The following is a 16,174-nucleotide window of genomic DNA, read 5'->3' as shown; positions in this document are numbered from 1 at the left end:
AGGTGATTTCTATTTCTATTACTTCAGTGAAGGATGGCGGGACTGTGAACATCTGTAAATCAATAGCAAATACAGTAAATGGTCTAGCACAGGGGTAGGCAAAGTTGGCTCTTCTATGACATGTGGACTTCAACTCCCAGAATTCCTGAGCCAATCATGCTAGCTCAGGAATTCTGGGAGTTGCAGTCCACATGTCATGGAAGAGCCAACTTTGCCTATCCCTGGTCTAGCATATTTATGCTTATTATAGCTGAGGCAACAGATTAAGCCAGGAGTCTTCAACTTCGGCAACTTTAAGACGTGTGGACTTCAAGTCCCAGAATTCCTCAGCTAGCTGACCGAGAACTCTGGGAATTGAATTACACATGTCTTAAAGTTACCAAGATAACTTAAGTAGCTTAAGCTACTGATTTAAGCCTCTATTACTCTTAGGATGGCAATGAAATGAAGGGAATATAATTGGAACATAGCCAAAAAAATATTGTCAAAGCACATTTACATATAGGTTAGGTGCGAAAACAAGGAAAGAACCTATAGTTGTAACTGTACTTATGAACGTAATCTTGAAAATCATCAGTATTTTTTTTAGCAATTACTCACAGGATTATGCTTCATCCCAAATTACTACATTTGGGGAGTTTTGGGTCACTCAGAATCAGCCATGTAAATCAAATAAAATATAAGAAACGGCACACTTTTTTACTTATTATAAATTCTGGAATTGAATTTATGTAATCAACTGAAAATATGAATTAATAGCACAGCCAAGGAAGCAGATATTTGTCATATCAAGAAACTACCGTAGGGATAAATATTATGCAAAGGAAATGAATCAGAGCCTTTGTGTTCTCAATCTATTGTGCAGACGGGGAGATGGCTCTCATTTTAGCTAGGGAGCTTGAGCGCAGACAACCTCTAGGTCAGGGGTCTCTAACCTTGGCAACTTTAAGACTTGCGGACTTCAACTCCCAGAATTCCTCAGCCAGCTTTGCTCTAGCTCAGGGGTAGGCAAAGTTGGCTCTTCTATGACTTGTGGACTTCAGCTCCCAGAATTCCTCAGCCAATCATGCTAGCTCAGGAATTCTGGGAGTTGAAGTCCATATGTCATAGAAGAGCCAACTTTGCCTACCACTGCTCTAGGTCATTGCCACACCACAACCCTGGGCAGTGCAATCCCATGCTGATCCCACGTACATTTGCACATTCCAGGGGGCAATGGGTTTCACTTACCTTTGCTACTGGTTTGGAAACAGGAACACGCATGTGTGCATTTTATTTATTTATTTTATTTATTAGATTTGTATGCCGCCCCTCTCTGCAAACTCGGGGCGGCTCACAACAATAATAATAACAATATGCAATGTAACAAATCTAATATTAAAAGAAAGAATCTAAAAACCCCATCATTTAAAAAAGCATACAACACAAGCATACCATACATAAACTCTGTAAGCCTGGGGGAGGTGTCTCAATTCCCCCATGCCTGGCGATATATGTGGGTCTTAGGCAATTTACGAAAGGCAAGGAGGATGGGGGTAGTTCTGATCTCTGGGGGCAATTGATTCCAGAGGACCGGGGCCACCACAGAGAAGGCTCTTCCCCTGGGGCCCACCAGACAACATTATTTAGTTGACAGGACCCGGAGAAGGCCAACTCTGTGGGACCTTATCGGCCACTGGGATTCGTGCTTTGCATGTGCCTGCTTTGCCTGCACGCAACGCTTCTGCGCATATGCACAGTGTTTTTGATGATGTCTGGGCAGGTGGGCGGAGCATCCAACTGCTGCTGGTACCGGTTTGCCCAACCCAACCAGTAGCAAACCAATCCCTGCTCCAGGGAAGGAATAGGCTTCTTCATTGTTCTCACAGCTTTGAGGAATTTTGAATTTTTTCAAGTGTGTTACTTGCAACTGTTCTGTGGTCCTTTAAAAAAACTCACCTTTGCTCAAATCAAAATGCAATTGGGGAGCAACGTTTGGAGGGCTACAGAGTTTTTTTTTTAAAGGACAAAATTAAAAGCAATTAAAATAATATTATGAACTGCAATCTCAGTACACACTAATCCAGACTAACCCCCCTCCCCTTCTAGAATTTTCACAATTATATAAATGTGTACAGGTTGTCCTTGACCTACAACCATTCATTTAACAACCACAGAAAGTTACAACGGGACTGGAAAAAAGTGACTTATAGCCAGTCCTTACACTTGTCATAGTATCCACACTTGTCACACAATCAGAATTTGGGCACTTGGCAATCAATATATATTTAGGATGGTAAATGGGATGTTGGTTGGTCTACTTGTTTGTGAATAGTTTATTTTTAAAATATACAAACTGCTGACACCATTGAAGAAAGTGGAGTAGACCTCAGGTTGAGCTGTAGCTTTGCCACCTACCCTCTCCCTCCCTGTTCTGTTGTAGTTCAAATTTAGCTTTCCGTACTGACTTGCACAATTGGTGTGTGTGTGTGTATTGTCTTGAATTTGCTCCATGCCTCATGGAGTTCTCATGAACTCAGCCATTGAGTTCACTCACTGGCTGTCACGGATAAGCAACTTGCCACCAAATAGAATTGTCAATGGTGATGTTTCCAGGGACACCATGGACTGTGCCCACGATTTGATATCATTCTGATAATTTCTGCAAGCAGGTGTTTTCCTCTTTTATCTTTGATTCCTTTTAATTACTTTAATACAGGGTTTTCATTTAAATGCTGATTTAATGGGTGTTTATAAAACTCCCTTTATTTGCATCTGTGTTGAAGATCCTTTCAGAGACTGATCATTGGGATATTCTAAAAATTAGTTGCCAGATACAGTCCTAACCACAGTGGAAGTGTTTCCTACTCTCGACTGCCGGAAATACGACTTTAGTAACCGAGTAGTTGATGCATGGAACTCAGTACCAGATTCTGTAGTATCATCACCCAACCCCCAAAACTTTACCCTTAGACTATCCACTGTTGACCACTCCCGATTCCTAAGAGATCAGTAAGGGGGGTGCATAAGTGCACCAGCGTGCCTTCCGTCCCCTGTCCTAATGTTTCTTTATATATTTTTTTTACCAGTATCATGTATATGGAGGTTTTTTCTTGTTTTTCTTTTTATTAGTGTCATGTATATAAATATTATTATATCTTTACATACCTCCAACATGTATTTGACAAAACAAACAAACAAGCACTTGGGGAAAAGGAATCCTCAATCTGAGTACTGTATTGCATTGGCAGTTCTCTGTTAGCAAAAACTTCAGAAGAGAAGGATTTAGGGGTAATGATTTCTGACAGTCTCAAAATGGGTGAGCAGTGTTGTCGGGCAGTAGGAAAAGCAAGTAGGATGCTTGGCTGCATAGCTAGAGGTGTAACAAGCAGGAAGACGGAGATTGTGATCCCCTTATATAGAGCGCTGGTGAGACCACATTTGGAATACTGTGTTCATTTCTGGAGACTTCACCTACAAAAAGATATTGACAAAATTGAACGGGTCCAAAGACGGGCTACAAGAATGGTGGAAGGTCTTAAGCATAAAACCTATCAGGAAAGACTTAATGAACTCAATCTGTATAGTCTGGAGGACAGAAGGAAAAGGGGGGACATGATTGAAACATTTTAATATGTTAAAGGATTAAATAAGGTTCAGGAGGGAAGTGTTTTTAATAGGAAAGTGAACACAAGAACAAGGGGACACAATCTGAAGTTAGTTGGGGGAAAGATCAAAAGCAACGTGAGAAAATATTATTTCACTGAAAGAGTAGTAGATCCTTGGAACAAACTTCCAGCAGATGTGATTGGTAAATCCACAGTAACTGAATTTAAACATGCCTGGGATAAACATATATCCATCCTAAGATAAAATACAGGAAATAGTATAAGGGCAGACTAGATGGACCATGAGGTCTTTTTCTGCCATCAGTCTTCTATGTTTCTATGTTTCTAAGCAAAAATAAATAAATAGTTTTATGCAAAAATAAATAAATAGTTTTATGCAATAAATAATTTTTAGTCTAAATGTTCAGAAACAATCCCCCCCCACCCGGGAAATCTATTTAAATAAAGGATATAATAATGGCACAACCTCTCTAACAGGAAATAACCAAATAATAAAACTTTGCCCTAACATGCAGAATTGTCAGATTCAGCAGAAAAGTACCACTTCCTTGTGAGGCCCCTTGCTTCCTCTTGTTGATAGAGAGAAGCTGCAATGCAATGCAATGTAATTGCTGTAGGATGTGAGAAACTGAACTGCAATATTGAGGCAGGAGTTGGCTAATTTCTTTGTGTTTGTCTGTTTGCTTAATCAGCCAATTCCCGAAACTATACACATAGTCCTCAATTTATGACTATTTGTCTTGTGACCCAGCATCACTAAAAAAGACCTTCTCCACTTACAATTGTTGCACCTTCTCCATGGTATTCCATGATCAAAATTCAGGCACTTAGCGACTGACTCATATTTATGAAAGTTGCAGAGTCCCGAGATCATGTGACCACTTTTGATCACATGAACCCATGAGAAGCAAAATCAATGAGAAAACCAAATTCAATTCATAACAGGTTTACTAACTTAAGAACTGCAGGGATTTGATTAACAAGGGTGGCAAGAAAGGTTGTGAAGCAGGGCAAAACTCACCAATTGTCTTGCTTAATAGCAGAAAGGTTGGTCTCAGTTGTGGTCATAGGTTGAGTTCTACCTGTATTGGAACTCAGTTTAATAAAATTAATAACTTATTAAAGTTGTATGCCCTCCAATTCTCAATGATTTAGAACAATCAAAGAAATTAAGATGACATTAAGAAAACCACTTGTTAGATAATATGTTCTGCCGGGCTCTCTGATAGGAGCCTCCTGAAAATTCAAGGGTACAAATTTCAGACACACACATGTTTGAAAATTCAAAACAATGTTCTTTATCACAAAAGTCAAAATAAACGAAGCACTCCTTTTGTATTGCAAAGAGCACTCTTCCCAAAAGAACCGGGTAGTACAATTTCCCTTAAGCAGTCATTAAGTACTTAGCTAGCAGCTGTGAAGAAACTTCACACCCCTTCTTCTTCCAATGAAGTGAGACACACACACACATGTTGCTATGCTTTGGTTTCAAAGGCGTGAAAAAACAACAAAGTCCAGCACACAAGATTCCTGACGAACTGCCAAACCCACATGCTGCTATTTATAGCAGCAGCCCTAATTACTGGAGCCCCATCCAAACACAGGTGGCCTCCCTTATTTCCTGTAATATGTTCTTACTTGGTCTCTTCTACGCATAATTCTGCGCTTGAGTGGGTCCAAAATGTCATCATCTGAAGCAATAGAAGATAAGGAAGATTGACTGCCTTGGCTGTGTGCCAAGTCTTCCTCTGCCGAGTCACTCCCACCTTCTTCTTCGTCCAAGGAAACTAAACTCTGAACTGATTCTGTCGGCAATAACACAGGCCTGTGACATGTTGAAGTTTTCCCTGCATCCACCTCCCCATTCCCTGGGGCAGGAGCTGGGCCTGAGCCAACCACAACATAATATATAAAAATAAAACATGTATCAAAGTTTTAATTTTAGTATGATAAAATGGTATAATGACCACATTGTTCCAAGCAGGAGTGGGTTCCTCTTACTTTCACCACCGGTTTACAGCGTGATGTTTCGCGTGTCCCCTTGCACAATTTCACTTCTACACATGCTCAGAAGGTGGATTCATCCCGAAACACAGCTGAGGGGCTGATCAGCTGTGCTTCGGGCAAAGAAATATCGGTCAGTATTAACAGGGGGTGGGTGAGAGGGCTTTTCTCAAAGCACAGAATAAGGAGGAGCCATCCAAACACTGTAAAAGCAGCTGAAAATTCAGAAAAAAAGATGGCGGTGAGCACGGAGCAGCACAGACAGAACCGGATCCAAAATTATGTCACCTGTCAGCTCCAGTAAGCCTGCTTGAGCTGTCATTTGTGCTGGGCGAGAGACCGGTTATCCAACTGTAACCCAATATGTGCTTCTTGTTGTGCTTGGCTATCATCGTGGCTGCATACCAATGACGTCAGACAGCACTGTATCTAGCTGGAATAACATCTGCTTCTACTTACGAGCCTGCCTGCTGATTACAAGTCTGCTTGCAAGATTGGATGACAATTAACCACTGGGGTGTGGCATGCATATGATAAAAGGTGGTGGGGAGTACACAATGTTTAGCTCTGACAAAGTTTATACTTTACCATTGAGTGTGTGTATCAGTTCATGCCGGAGAAGAACTAAAAAACCTCTTGCAAACCAAGATTGCTTGAGTGCTTTATTTCTCTACCGGAACCTGATATCATCAGCAGGTTGCTAACGGTTTGAGTGATCTGGTCCAAACTGGGAGGAACCCACCCCTGCCTGTATTGGAACTCGGTTTAATAACTTATTAAAGTTCTATGCCCTCTGAATCTCAATGACTCTGGGCAACTTACAACAATCAGAAATTAAAATAACATTAATAAAACCACTCGCAAGATAATACTATATAAAAAATTATTTATTTAATTTATTTAATTGGATTTGTATGCCGCCCCTCTCCGAGGACTCGGGGCGGCTCACAGCATATATAAAAACAGAACAATAATGTAAATCCAATTAATACTACAATTTAAAAACAATTAAAATAAAAACTTATCAACCAAACATTCAGCAATCATGCTTAAGGCATTCAGTGGTCAGGGGGAAGATCTAAAAGTCCCAAGCCTGGTGGCAAAGATGAGTTTTTAAGCTCTTTCGGAAAGCAAGGTGGGTGGGGGCAGTGCGAATCTCTGGGGGGAGTTGATTCCAGAGGGCCAGGGCTCCCACAGAGAAGGCTCTTCCCCTAGGTCCTGCCAGCCGATATTTTTTGGTTGACGGGACCCTAAGGAGGCTAACTCTGTGGAACGTCACCGGTCGCTGGGATTCATGCGGCAGAAGGCGGTCTCGGAGATAATCTGGTCCTGTGCCATGTAGGGCTTTATAGGTCATAACCAACACTTTGAATTGTGACCGGAACTGATCGGCAACCAATGCAGACTGTGGAGTGTTGGTGTAACATGGGCATATTTAGGGAAGCCCATGATTGCTCTCACAGCTGCATTCTGCACGATCTGAAGTTTCAGAACACTTTTCAAAGGTAGCCCCGTGTAGAGAGCGTTACAGTAGTCAAGCACATCCCTTTTGGCATGTGAACCAAAAAAGGTTCACCATCACTGGCATAGGATGTAGATGTCCAACACATCCTGGACACAAATTGTTTCAACTCCCACCTTCAAAACGTCGCTACAGAGCACTGCACACTAAGACAAGGAGACACAAGAACAGTTTTTTCCTGAAAGCCATCACTCTATTAAAGAAATAATTCCCTCAACACTCTCAACTTTTTACTAAGTCTGCACTTCTATTTCTACTAGTTTTTTCTCATCAATCCTATCATCCTTTTCCTCCCACTTAGGACTGTATGACTGTAACTTGTATACTGCTTGTATCCTAAGATTTTTATTAATATTGATTGTTTCTTCATTGCTTATTTGACCCCTATGAAAATCATTAAGTGCTGTACCACATGATTAATGACAAATGTATCTTTTTCTTTTATGTACACTGAGAGAATATGCACCAAGACAAATTCCTTGTGTGTCCAATCACACTTGGCCAATAAAGAATTCTATTCTATTCTGTTTTTAAAATGCATCACATCTTCCTCTTTCAAGTCCCTGTTCATTTAAAAAAATGGCATCTGAGCAAGAGCAGGGCTTGGCACTTCTGCCTTAAGACTGATAGTTAAATATGTACTGCTTTTCTCCATAGGGACATTGCTGAATTACAGCTGGAAGCCCAAGAGGCTTGTAAATGTGATTCGAGTCACAAAAGTATGTGAACTGCCAAACATCTGCATTCCCAGGAGATGTCCGGGGAATGGCCAAACCAGTGACAAAGCAACAAAAATGTTTTCTTCTTGGGTTAAAGGCACTACAGCTGTTGAGGAAACCTCTCCGCTTCCCACCAGAAATGTAGACTTATTTTTAGAAATGCCTTGAGTTCTACTTTGATCTGACCTTCTGTTTTAAAACAGCTTCTGGGTAATGCTGAACTAGATACAAGAGTTTTCTGTTTTCATTTTGCCCTCATCTTTAGAGTAATGATGAAATGCAAAGAACAAATTGTTTTGCTATTGGGAGTGGGAAGGCGGGAGAGGGCTCTGGTTTCCATGAGCAATTCTGGAGACTGTGGAAGATAAAAGGAGCAGGAGAAGTGTTTTAAATTGGGGCTTCATCAAAGTGCTTCTTGGTGCCATACCTGCACTGAGCTCACGTTTCCACTGAAATAAAGCAATGGGAGTCAGCCAAATGTCCCATTGGAGCACTTTGCTCTCTATCTTCATCAACTTCAGCCTACCGTATCAGAAGTGGTTTTATGGAGATGTTTTTTAAAAAGTGGGAGAAATGGTTCAGATGGTTACCTAACTTTAAAGACAATAAAACAAAAACTAATTAAAATCTCTTAATATAAATCAAAATAAAGACATACACAATAGAAATTCGGACCAAAATCAATACAGTCCCTGTCTGAGTTCAATCCACTTGATAATTATTAGGAACTTACTAATATCACAACCTACAACTACTTCTCACTAACAAAAATAACAAACATAATCAAACTAAGCCGTCACAATCCAAATGCCTGCTAGTTTGCAGGTACCACCCCTCTCTTTTCTTTTTTCTTCTCTCTTTCTTCTTCTTTTCTTTCCTTCCTCTTTCCTTTTCTATCCCACCTCCAATTACCTTTTCTCCCCACGTTATTCTTGGACTATTAAATACTACAGCTATAAGATTATCCAAATAAGAATATTGAATACAAAATATTTACATATAGACAAATATTTAGAATGTATATACAATATATATAAGCCGCTGTATAAAAATACTGTTTACCCCAACCCCCTTCCACTTCTCTTTTTTGTATTCCCATCCCCCTTTTCCCTGTTTTCTTTTTTTTAATAATCTAATAAAGTATATTTTTAAAAAAGAAAGAAAAAAAAGTAGGTTTCACTGAAACAAACGTAAGCCTTTATATTCTTCACACAACACATTTTATCTATGAAGTTCCAGTAACAGAAGCTTGTAGGCTTAGTTTTCTGTGGTCTTTTTAAAAACCTTCTTAGGTACATGTCCATTGCTTTTCACAAGTTATCTTACTGAATCCTTCTTTCTTAGTTATGTTCTTTTGGCTTTCATTTCAGGTTAGACCACTACCGCCTACTATTTCCTCCACATTGATGAAAACCAGGAAAGACGTAAGGAAAAAAGTCCAGATCCCTGTTAAATATATGCATGGATACTACATTTGATTTTAAATGTTGCTGATGATTTCCCCCCCCCTCTGCTGGACAGTCAAGTTAATAAAGAAGAACTCTTTAAAAGATCAAAGAAGAATTGCCTGTTAAAACTCTATAGATTTATTTTTCAAAAAGTTACTTCTTCTTTTTTCTACTTGAAAGTTTTTCCCTTTGAAAAATATAATTGCCACCCTGGCTAATCCTAAACCAGAATGGCTCTATGCCTTAAGCAAGTTTTTAACAAAGACAAAACATTTCGCCCTCGTAAGAAATTTGAGCCTGGCACACAGCGGTTTGAGCTGTACAAGAAAGCTCAGGCTTCCCTCAAATCAGGGCTAGACTTAAAGACAGTGGTCCAGTTGCCCCCAGGGGAGAACATCAATGACTGGATTGCAGTGCACCTGGTGGACTTCTTCAACAGGATAAACCTCATTTATGGAACCATTTCTGAGTTTTGCACTGAGAAGAGCTGCCCCATTATGTCTGGGGGGCTGAAGTATGAATACCGATGGCAGGATGATTATCGATTCAAGAAACCTACCAAGCTTTCAGCCCCTCATTACATGTGCATGCTGATGGACTGGATTGAGACACTAATTAATAATGAAAACATCTTTCCTACTAGAATGGGTAAGTAAACTTTGATTGCACCCTGGAAAGTTGATTCTTCTAGATCCGTGATGGCGAATCTATGGCACAGGTGCCACACGGAGGCATGCATGTGTGTGCCGACCAGCTGATTTTTGGCACAACCAGAGGCTCTGGGAGGGCATTTTTGGCTTCCAGATAGTCCCCCGGGGGATGGGGGGAGGACATTTTTGTGTATCCTTGTGAGCTGCCCTGAAATTATCCTTGTGAGCTGCCTTGACTCTGCGAGGAGAAGGATGGCCTATAAGTAAGTAAGTAAGTAAGTAAGTAAGTAAGTAAGTAAGTAAGTAAGTATGTATGTATGAATGAATGAATGAATGAATGAATGAATGAATGAATGAATAAATAAATAAATAAATAAATGGGTCCAAAGACGGGCTACAAGAATGGTGGGAGGTCTTAAGCATAAAACGTATCAGGAAAGACTTAATGAATTCAATCTGTATAGTCTGGAGGACAGAAGGGAAAGGGGGGACATGATCGAAACATTTAAATATGTCAAAGGGTTAAAAAAAGGTCCAGGAGGGAAGTGTTTTTAATAGGAAAGTGAACACAAGAACAAGGGGACACAATCTGACGTTAGTTGGGGGAAAGATCAAAAGCAACATGAGAAAATATTATTTTACTGAAAAGTAGTAGATGCTTGGAACAAACTTCCAGCAGACGTGGTTGGTAAATCCACAGTAACTGAATTTAAACATGCCTGGGATAAACATATATCCATCCTAAGATAAAAATACAGGAAATAGTATAAGGGCAGACTAGATCAGCGTTTCCCAACCGGTGTGCCGCGGCCACAGCCCGGTGTGCCGCGAAGCTCCTAGGGAAGCTCCAGCTGGGCGGGGCGCTGCCAGTGCTGGGGCGGGCTTTCCTGAAACGGATGGAGAATGCCCTCTCTCGCAGCCCCCTGGCTGGGAGCACTTTCGCTGCGAGAGAGGGCTTTCTCCGTCCGTTTGGGGAATGCCCGCCCCGTCCCTCTCTCGCGCGCGCCACTCCCCTTTTCTCTCAGCCCTCCCTGGCTTCGCTTCTCAATCCCTCCCTCCTTCTGTCTTTCCTTCCCCTCAGCCGTTCTGTCTGGGGGTCTCCCGCTCTTCCCTTCCCCGCCTCCCAGGCTTTGCCTTCACCACCCCACCCCTTTTTTGGTTGGCAAAGAGTCCTTTGCTGCATCCCGCAGTTTGCACTCGGCTCGAGGCCGCTTTCCCTGGCTGGGCTCTTTTTCTCTCTCTCTCTCCCGTGAGGCGGGGGAAGGGGAAAAAAACAAACAAAAACTTCTTGCAGAAGGCCCGCGCGCACGCTCGTGCCCGCGCTCGTCCCTTCAGCAGCGAGGGAGGGAAGTCAGAGGGTGAGGGAGCGAGCAAGCGCTCTTGTCCTCAGTGCCCTCTGCAGCCTGCCTTCCTTCTTCTTTGCCGCTGCTTAGGGACGGAGAGAAGGATAGAAAGGAAAGAGGGAGGGAGAGATAGAAAGGAAAGAGGGAGGGAGAAAAGAGGGAGAGATAGAAAGAAAATAGATAGAAAGGGAAGAGGGAGGGAGGAAAGAGGGAGGGAGAGATAGAAAAGAAAGAGGGAGGGAGAGATAGAAAGGAAAGAGGGAGGGAGGAAAGAGGGAGGGAGAGATAGAAAGGAAAGAGGGAGGGAGAGATAGAAAGGAAAGAGGGAGGGAGGAAAGAGGGAGGGAGAGATAGAAAGGAAAGAGGGAGGGAGGGAGAGATAGAAAGAAAAGAAATAGAAAGGAAAGAGGGAGGGAGGGAGGAAAGAGGGAGGGAGAGATAGAAAGGAAAGAGGGAGGGAGGAAAGAGGGAGGGAGAAATAGAGTGAAATGGAGGAAGAGATTTTTTTTTGTCCAAACTTTTCTTTAGGCCCCCCGCGCCCCCCTCCCCCCGTTCAGTGTTCCCCAGGATTTTGAAAATATGAATAATGTGCCGCGGCTCAAAAAAGGTTGGGAAACACTGGACTAGATGGACCATGAGGTCTTTTTCTGCTGTCAGTCTTCTATGTTTCTATAAACAAACAAATAAAATAAATGCAGCAGCTCTCTGCTGATTATTAAAGCAGCTGCATCTTTTTTAAATAGGCCTTCAGACAATGACCCTCTTTTAATGAGTTGAATCATTGCAGCAGTGTCCCTCTCATATTACTCTTAATACAGTAGCGGCTTTTCTCATGTTGGCATTAAAACTGCAGCCAGCCAGTTCTGCTTTTTTTTTTAAAAAAAAAAATGCAAACAACACTTTCACAAATCCAAAAGGAGGGAGTGAGGAATAAGTATTGAATTTTTCTTCTATTGTGAAGGAGTACCATTTTGACACAGCATGTTCCTTCTTGTTTTCACAGCTGGTCAGCTTCATAAATGCTTACTTGTGTCATTTCTATCTTTTCCCTTCCCATCTCTTTTCAAAATTAATACTGCGTAAAACTTTGCAGCTGTTTTTGTGCCTTTCTCACCATACGTTGGTTTAAGGGCCCAGATTGAGGCTCATTTATGGGAAGAGGCAAATAAGACTTTATGTCTAGTGGGATTTTAAAATCCATGACGAAATACTATTGTTCTGAACAAATCATTCTTCCCAGGCTTAACAATGTAATAGATGAAATTTAAAAAAACTCCAACTGACAGGTTTCTCATGACAGCATCAGAGAAATGTTATCTTGGAGAGACAAAGCACTTAAAATTCTTTTATGTAATACACCTGTGCTTATTATTTCTCATGTATAATGCATTAATATAATATCAATCAATGCCATATTGGAATAAACAGCACTTTGAACTTATCCACTCTTTACCATGATAACATCAAACTGACAAAATATGCATTGTGATTCCTAATGCAAGCGTTCCCCTTTTCTTACTTGTGACACACAGTGTTGCATATAAATGTGTAAGGGGCAGAGTTTGCACTATGATTTCATAATGGGAATTTAGTTCCTTCCCCCATTCCTCCATCAATGTTCTTGGATACTGGGCAAGGTGGTGATGAGAATTAGAAATTTTACAAGATTCTGCCATATATACTAATAGGATTGTAGTCAGACAACAGTTTTTCTTCGATGATGATAAAATTGAGTCCCATTTATATGTCTACTCATCCAATTATAATATTTGTTCACAGATATTCTTTGCAGATACTGTATTTCTAACCTTAAAAAACAAAAATCATTTGTAAATGATTCTGCCGCATGAATCCCAGCGACTGGTGAGGTCCCACAGAGTTGGTCTCCTTAGGGTCCCGTCGACCAAACAATGTCGGCTGGCGGGACCTAGGGGAAGAGCCTTCTCTGTGGGGGCCCCGGCCCTCTGGAATCAGCTCCCCCCAGAGATTTGTACTGCCCCCACCCTCCTTGCCTTCAGAAAAAGTTTAAAAACTCATCTTTGCCGCCAGGCCTGGGGTTCCTTAGACCTTCCTCCCTGACTGATGAATGCTTAGTTTGACTGTTGAATGAATGATATTGATAGTTCTTAATTAGAATTTTAAGATAGTTTTTTTTAAAGGTATAATTGGATTGTTATTATTGTTTCCTGTTTTTTCTGTACATGCTATGAGCTGCCCCGAGTCCTCGGAGAGGAACGGCATATAAATCAAATCAAATTAATTAATTAATTGAATGAATGAATGAATGAATGAGACAAAAAATGTCATATGACATCCAATTCACTTCAAAATCATGGATCCTGGTTCCAGATTGCAAGAATTGAACGTTGATGCACTTGAGCTTCTTGGTCATAAAACTAGACTCAAAAATTACCTTTTTTTAGTATTGTTTCAGATAGCGCTTAATACAATAATGCAGCATGACTTTCTTTGACATGTATTATTCTCTGTGAATATTCTGCCACTTAGTGAAACTGGAGAGAGATTGTGGCAATCCATTTTCACAGTCCAAAAATTGTAAAGAGCTTAAAAGCTTATGACTCTTACTGAAGAACAAAACAAAGCAAAATCTCAATTTAAAATATCCTGCTTGTAGTCTCGGAGGTCAAGAATACTGTATGTGAACTGGAATTCACTTTTAATATTGCAAGTAAAATTAGCTGTGGGAAAAGAACTTCAGGAGAAAATTGTGAGTGATAAACCCGAGGAGGATTTGGCAGACTTCTGGTCATTATGCTTTTGTTCTTCAGATCAAACTGCTTCTCTTGGTTTTTAAAGATGACTGGGGAAGAAACACATTTTTTAAAAGCACCAGGAGAGAATTGCCATTATTAGGCTTAATTTGTCATTCAAGAACTTTCAGAAACCGGGAAATAATGACCATTTTTTCCATCAATGACAAAAGTATCTTCATAATATCAGCCAGACATTATTGAAGTAATATAATGGCACTCCTCATTATTGTTATTTTGAAACAACAATGGTGGGGTGACTCTGAAAGTCACTAGTAGGGAAATTAGTAATGACAGTGACATGGTATTGAGTTTCTGTAAAACTTTATTTGGATGCCAGTGAATATACTGTATACTGCTCAAAAAAATGAAGGGAACATTCAAATAATACATCCTAGATCTGAATGAATGAAATACAGTATTTTCATTGAATACTTTGTTCTGTACAAAGTTGAATGTGCACAACAGCATGTAAAATTGATTGTCAATCAGTGTTGCTTCCTAAGAGGACAATTTGATTTCACAGACGTTTGATTTACTTGGAGTTATATTGTGTTGTTTAAGTGTTCCCTTTACTTTTTTGAGCAGTGTGTAATGCAATTTCCTAGGATCTCAAAATAATACCACCATCAATTATGTTTTGTTTGTCACTGCCTTCTCAGCAGGGTGTTATTAAATTGCTACACACTTGAGCAACTGCTGGCTAGTTATCTAGAAACACTTCTGTTTAGACTGCATTGCAATGGGGCTACCTTTAAAGAATGTTCGGAGGCTTCAATTAGTCCAGAATGCAGCCACGTGAGCTGTTATGGGTTTACATCCATATATACTGGTACCTCTATCTAAGAACGCCTCTACTTACAAACCTTTCTAGATAAGAATCAGGTGCTCAAGATTTTTTGCCTCTTCTCAAGAACCATTTTCCACTTACAAACCAGAGCCTCCCAAACTATAACTGGAAAAGGCAGGGAGAAGCCTCCGTGGGGCCTCTCTAGGAATCTCCTGGGAGGAAACAGGGACAGAAAAGGCAGGGAGAAGCCTCCGAGGGGCCTCTCTAGGAATCTCCTGGGAGGAAACAGGGCCAGAAAAGGCAGGGAGAAGCCTCCGAGGGGCCTCTCTAGGAATCTCCTGGGAGGAAACAGGGCCAGAAAAGGCAGGGAGAAGCCTCCAAGGGGCCTCTCTAGGAATCTCCTGGGAGGAAACAGGGCCAGAAAAGGCAGGGAGAAGCCTCCAAGGGGCCTCTCTAGGAATCTCCTGGGAGGAAACAGGGCCAGAAAAGGCAGGGAGAAGCCTCCAAGGGGCCTCCCTAGGAATCTCCTGGGAGGAAATAGGGCCTCCACCCTCCCTGTGCTTTCCCCAGTCACACGCATTATTTACTTTTACATTGATTCCTTTGGGAAAAAGTGCTTCTTCTTACAAACTTTTCTATTTAAGAACCTAGTCATGGAATGAATTAAGTTCATAAGTAGAGGTACCACTGTATCTCCATCACTCTGCGAGCTTCACTGGCTACCAATCTAAAGTGTTGGTTATTACCTATAAAACCCTACATGGCTTAGGACCAGGTTATTTACCAGACCATCTTCTGCCTCACATGTCCCAGAGACAGACTAGATCCCACAGAGTTGGCCCTCTCCAGGTCCTGTCAGCCAAGCAGTGCTGGCTGGTGAGACCATAGGGGAGGGACTTCTCTGTGGCAGCTCCGGTCCTCTGGAATCTATTCCCCCCAGAGATTCACACTGCCTCACCCTCCTGGCCTTTCAAAAAACTTTAAAAACATGGCTTTGCCAGCAGGCCTGGGGCCATTGAGTGATAATACTCTGCTCTGGCCAGTAGTATGCTAGTAGTAATGGATGAGCGATAGATGGATGCTTTTTAATATTTAGGGTTTTATATTTTAAATCTTTGTTTTATTCTGTATGCTGCCCTGAGTCTATTATTTATTATTATTTATTCGACCTCTATGTTGCCCAATCCCAAAGGACTCAGGGCAGCTTACAACAATATAAAAGATACAAATACAATAAAAGGAAGTCAAATATAAATACCTAAAACTATAAACCCCAGTTAAAACCCCAAAACTCAAACAATCCAATCAACGCACATGCA

General features: G+C 41.2%; 1 protein-coding gene across 1 annotated transcript in view; it reads left to right on the top strand.

Moving 5' to 3' along the window:
- MOB3C (MOB kinase activator 3C) overlaps window positions 1-16,174 on the top strand; it is a 50,182-nt gene that overhangs the window by 12,334 nt on the left and 21,674 nt on the right. Inside the window, exon 2 of the mRNA XM_070748950.1 lies at window positions 9,224-9,949. Within this exon, the coding sequence (XP_070605051.1) occupies window positions 9,532-9,949 (418 nt within the window). The 5' untranslated portion in view covers window positions 9,224-9,531. The remainder of the gene's footprint in view (window positions 1-9,223; window positions 9,950-16,174) is intronic.

This window comes from Erythrolamprus reginae, chromosome 3, assembly GCF_031021105.1.
Source record: "Erythrolamprus reginae isolate rEryReg1 chromosome 3, rEryReg1.hap1, whole genome shotgun sequence".
NCBI classification, from domain to species: domain Eukaryota; kingdom Metazoa; phylum Chordata; class Lepidosauria; order Squamata; family Dipsadidae; genus Erythrolamprus; species Erythrolamprus reginae.
The sequence above is the reverse complement of the archived record's forward strand: the minus strand, read 5'-3'. Positions and strand labels throughout refer to the sequence as shown.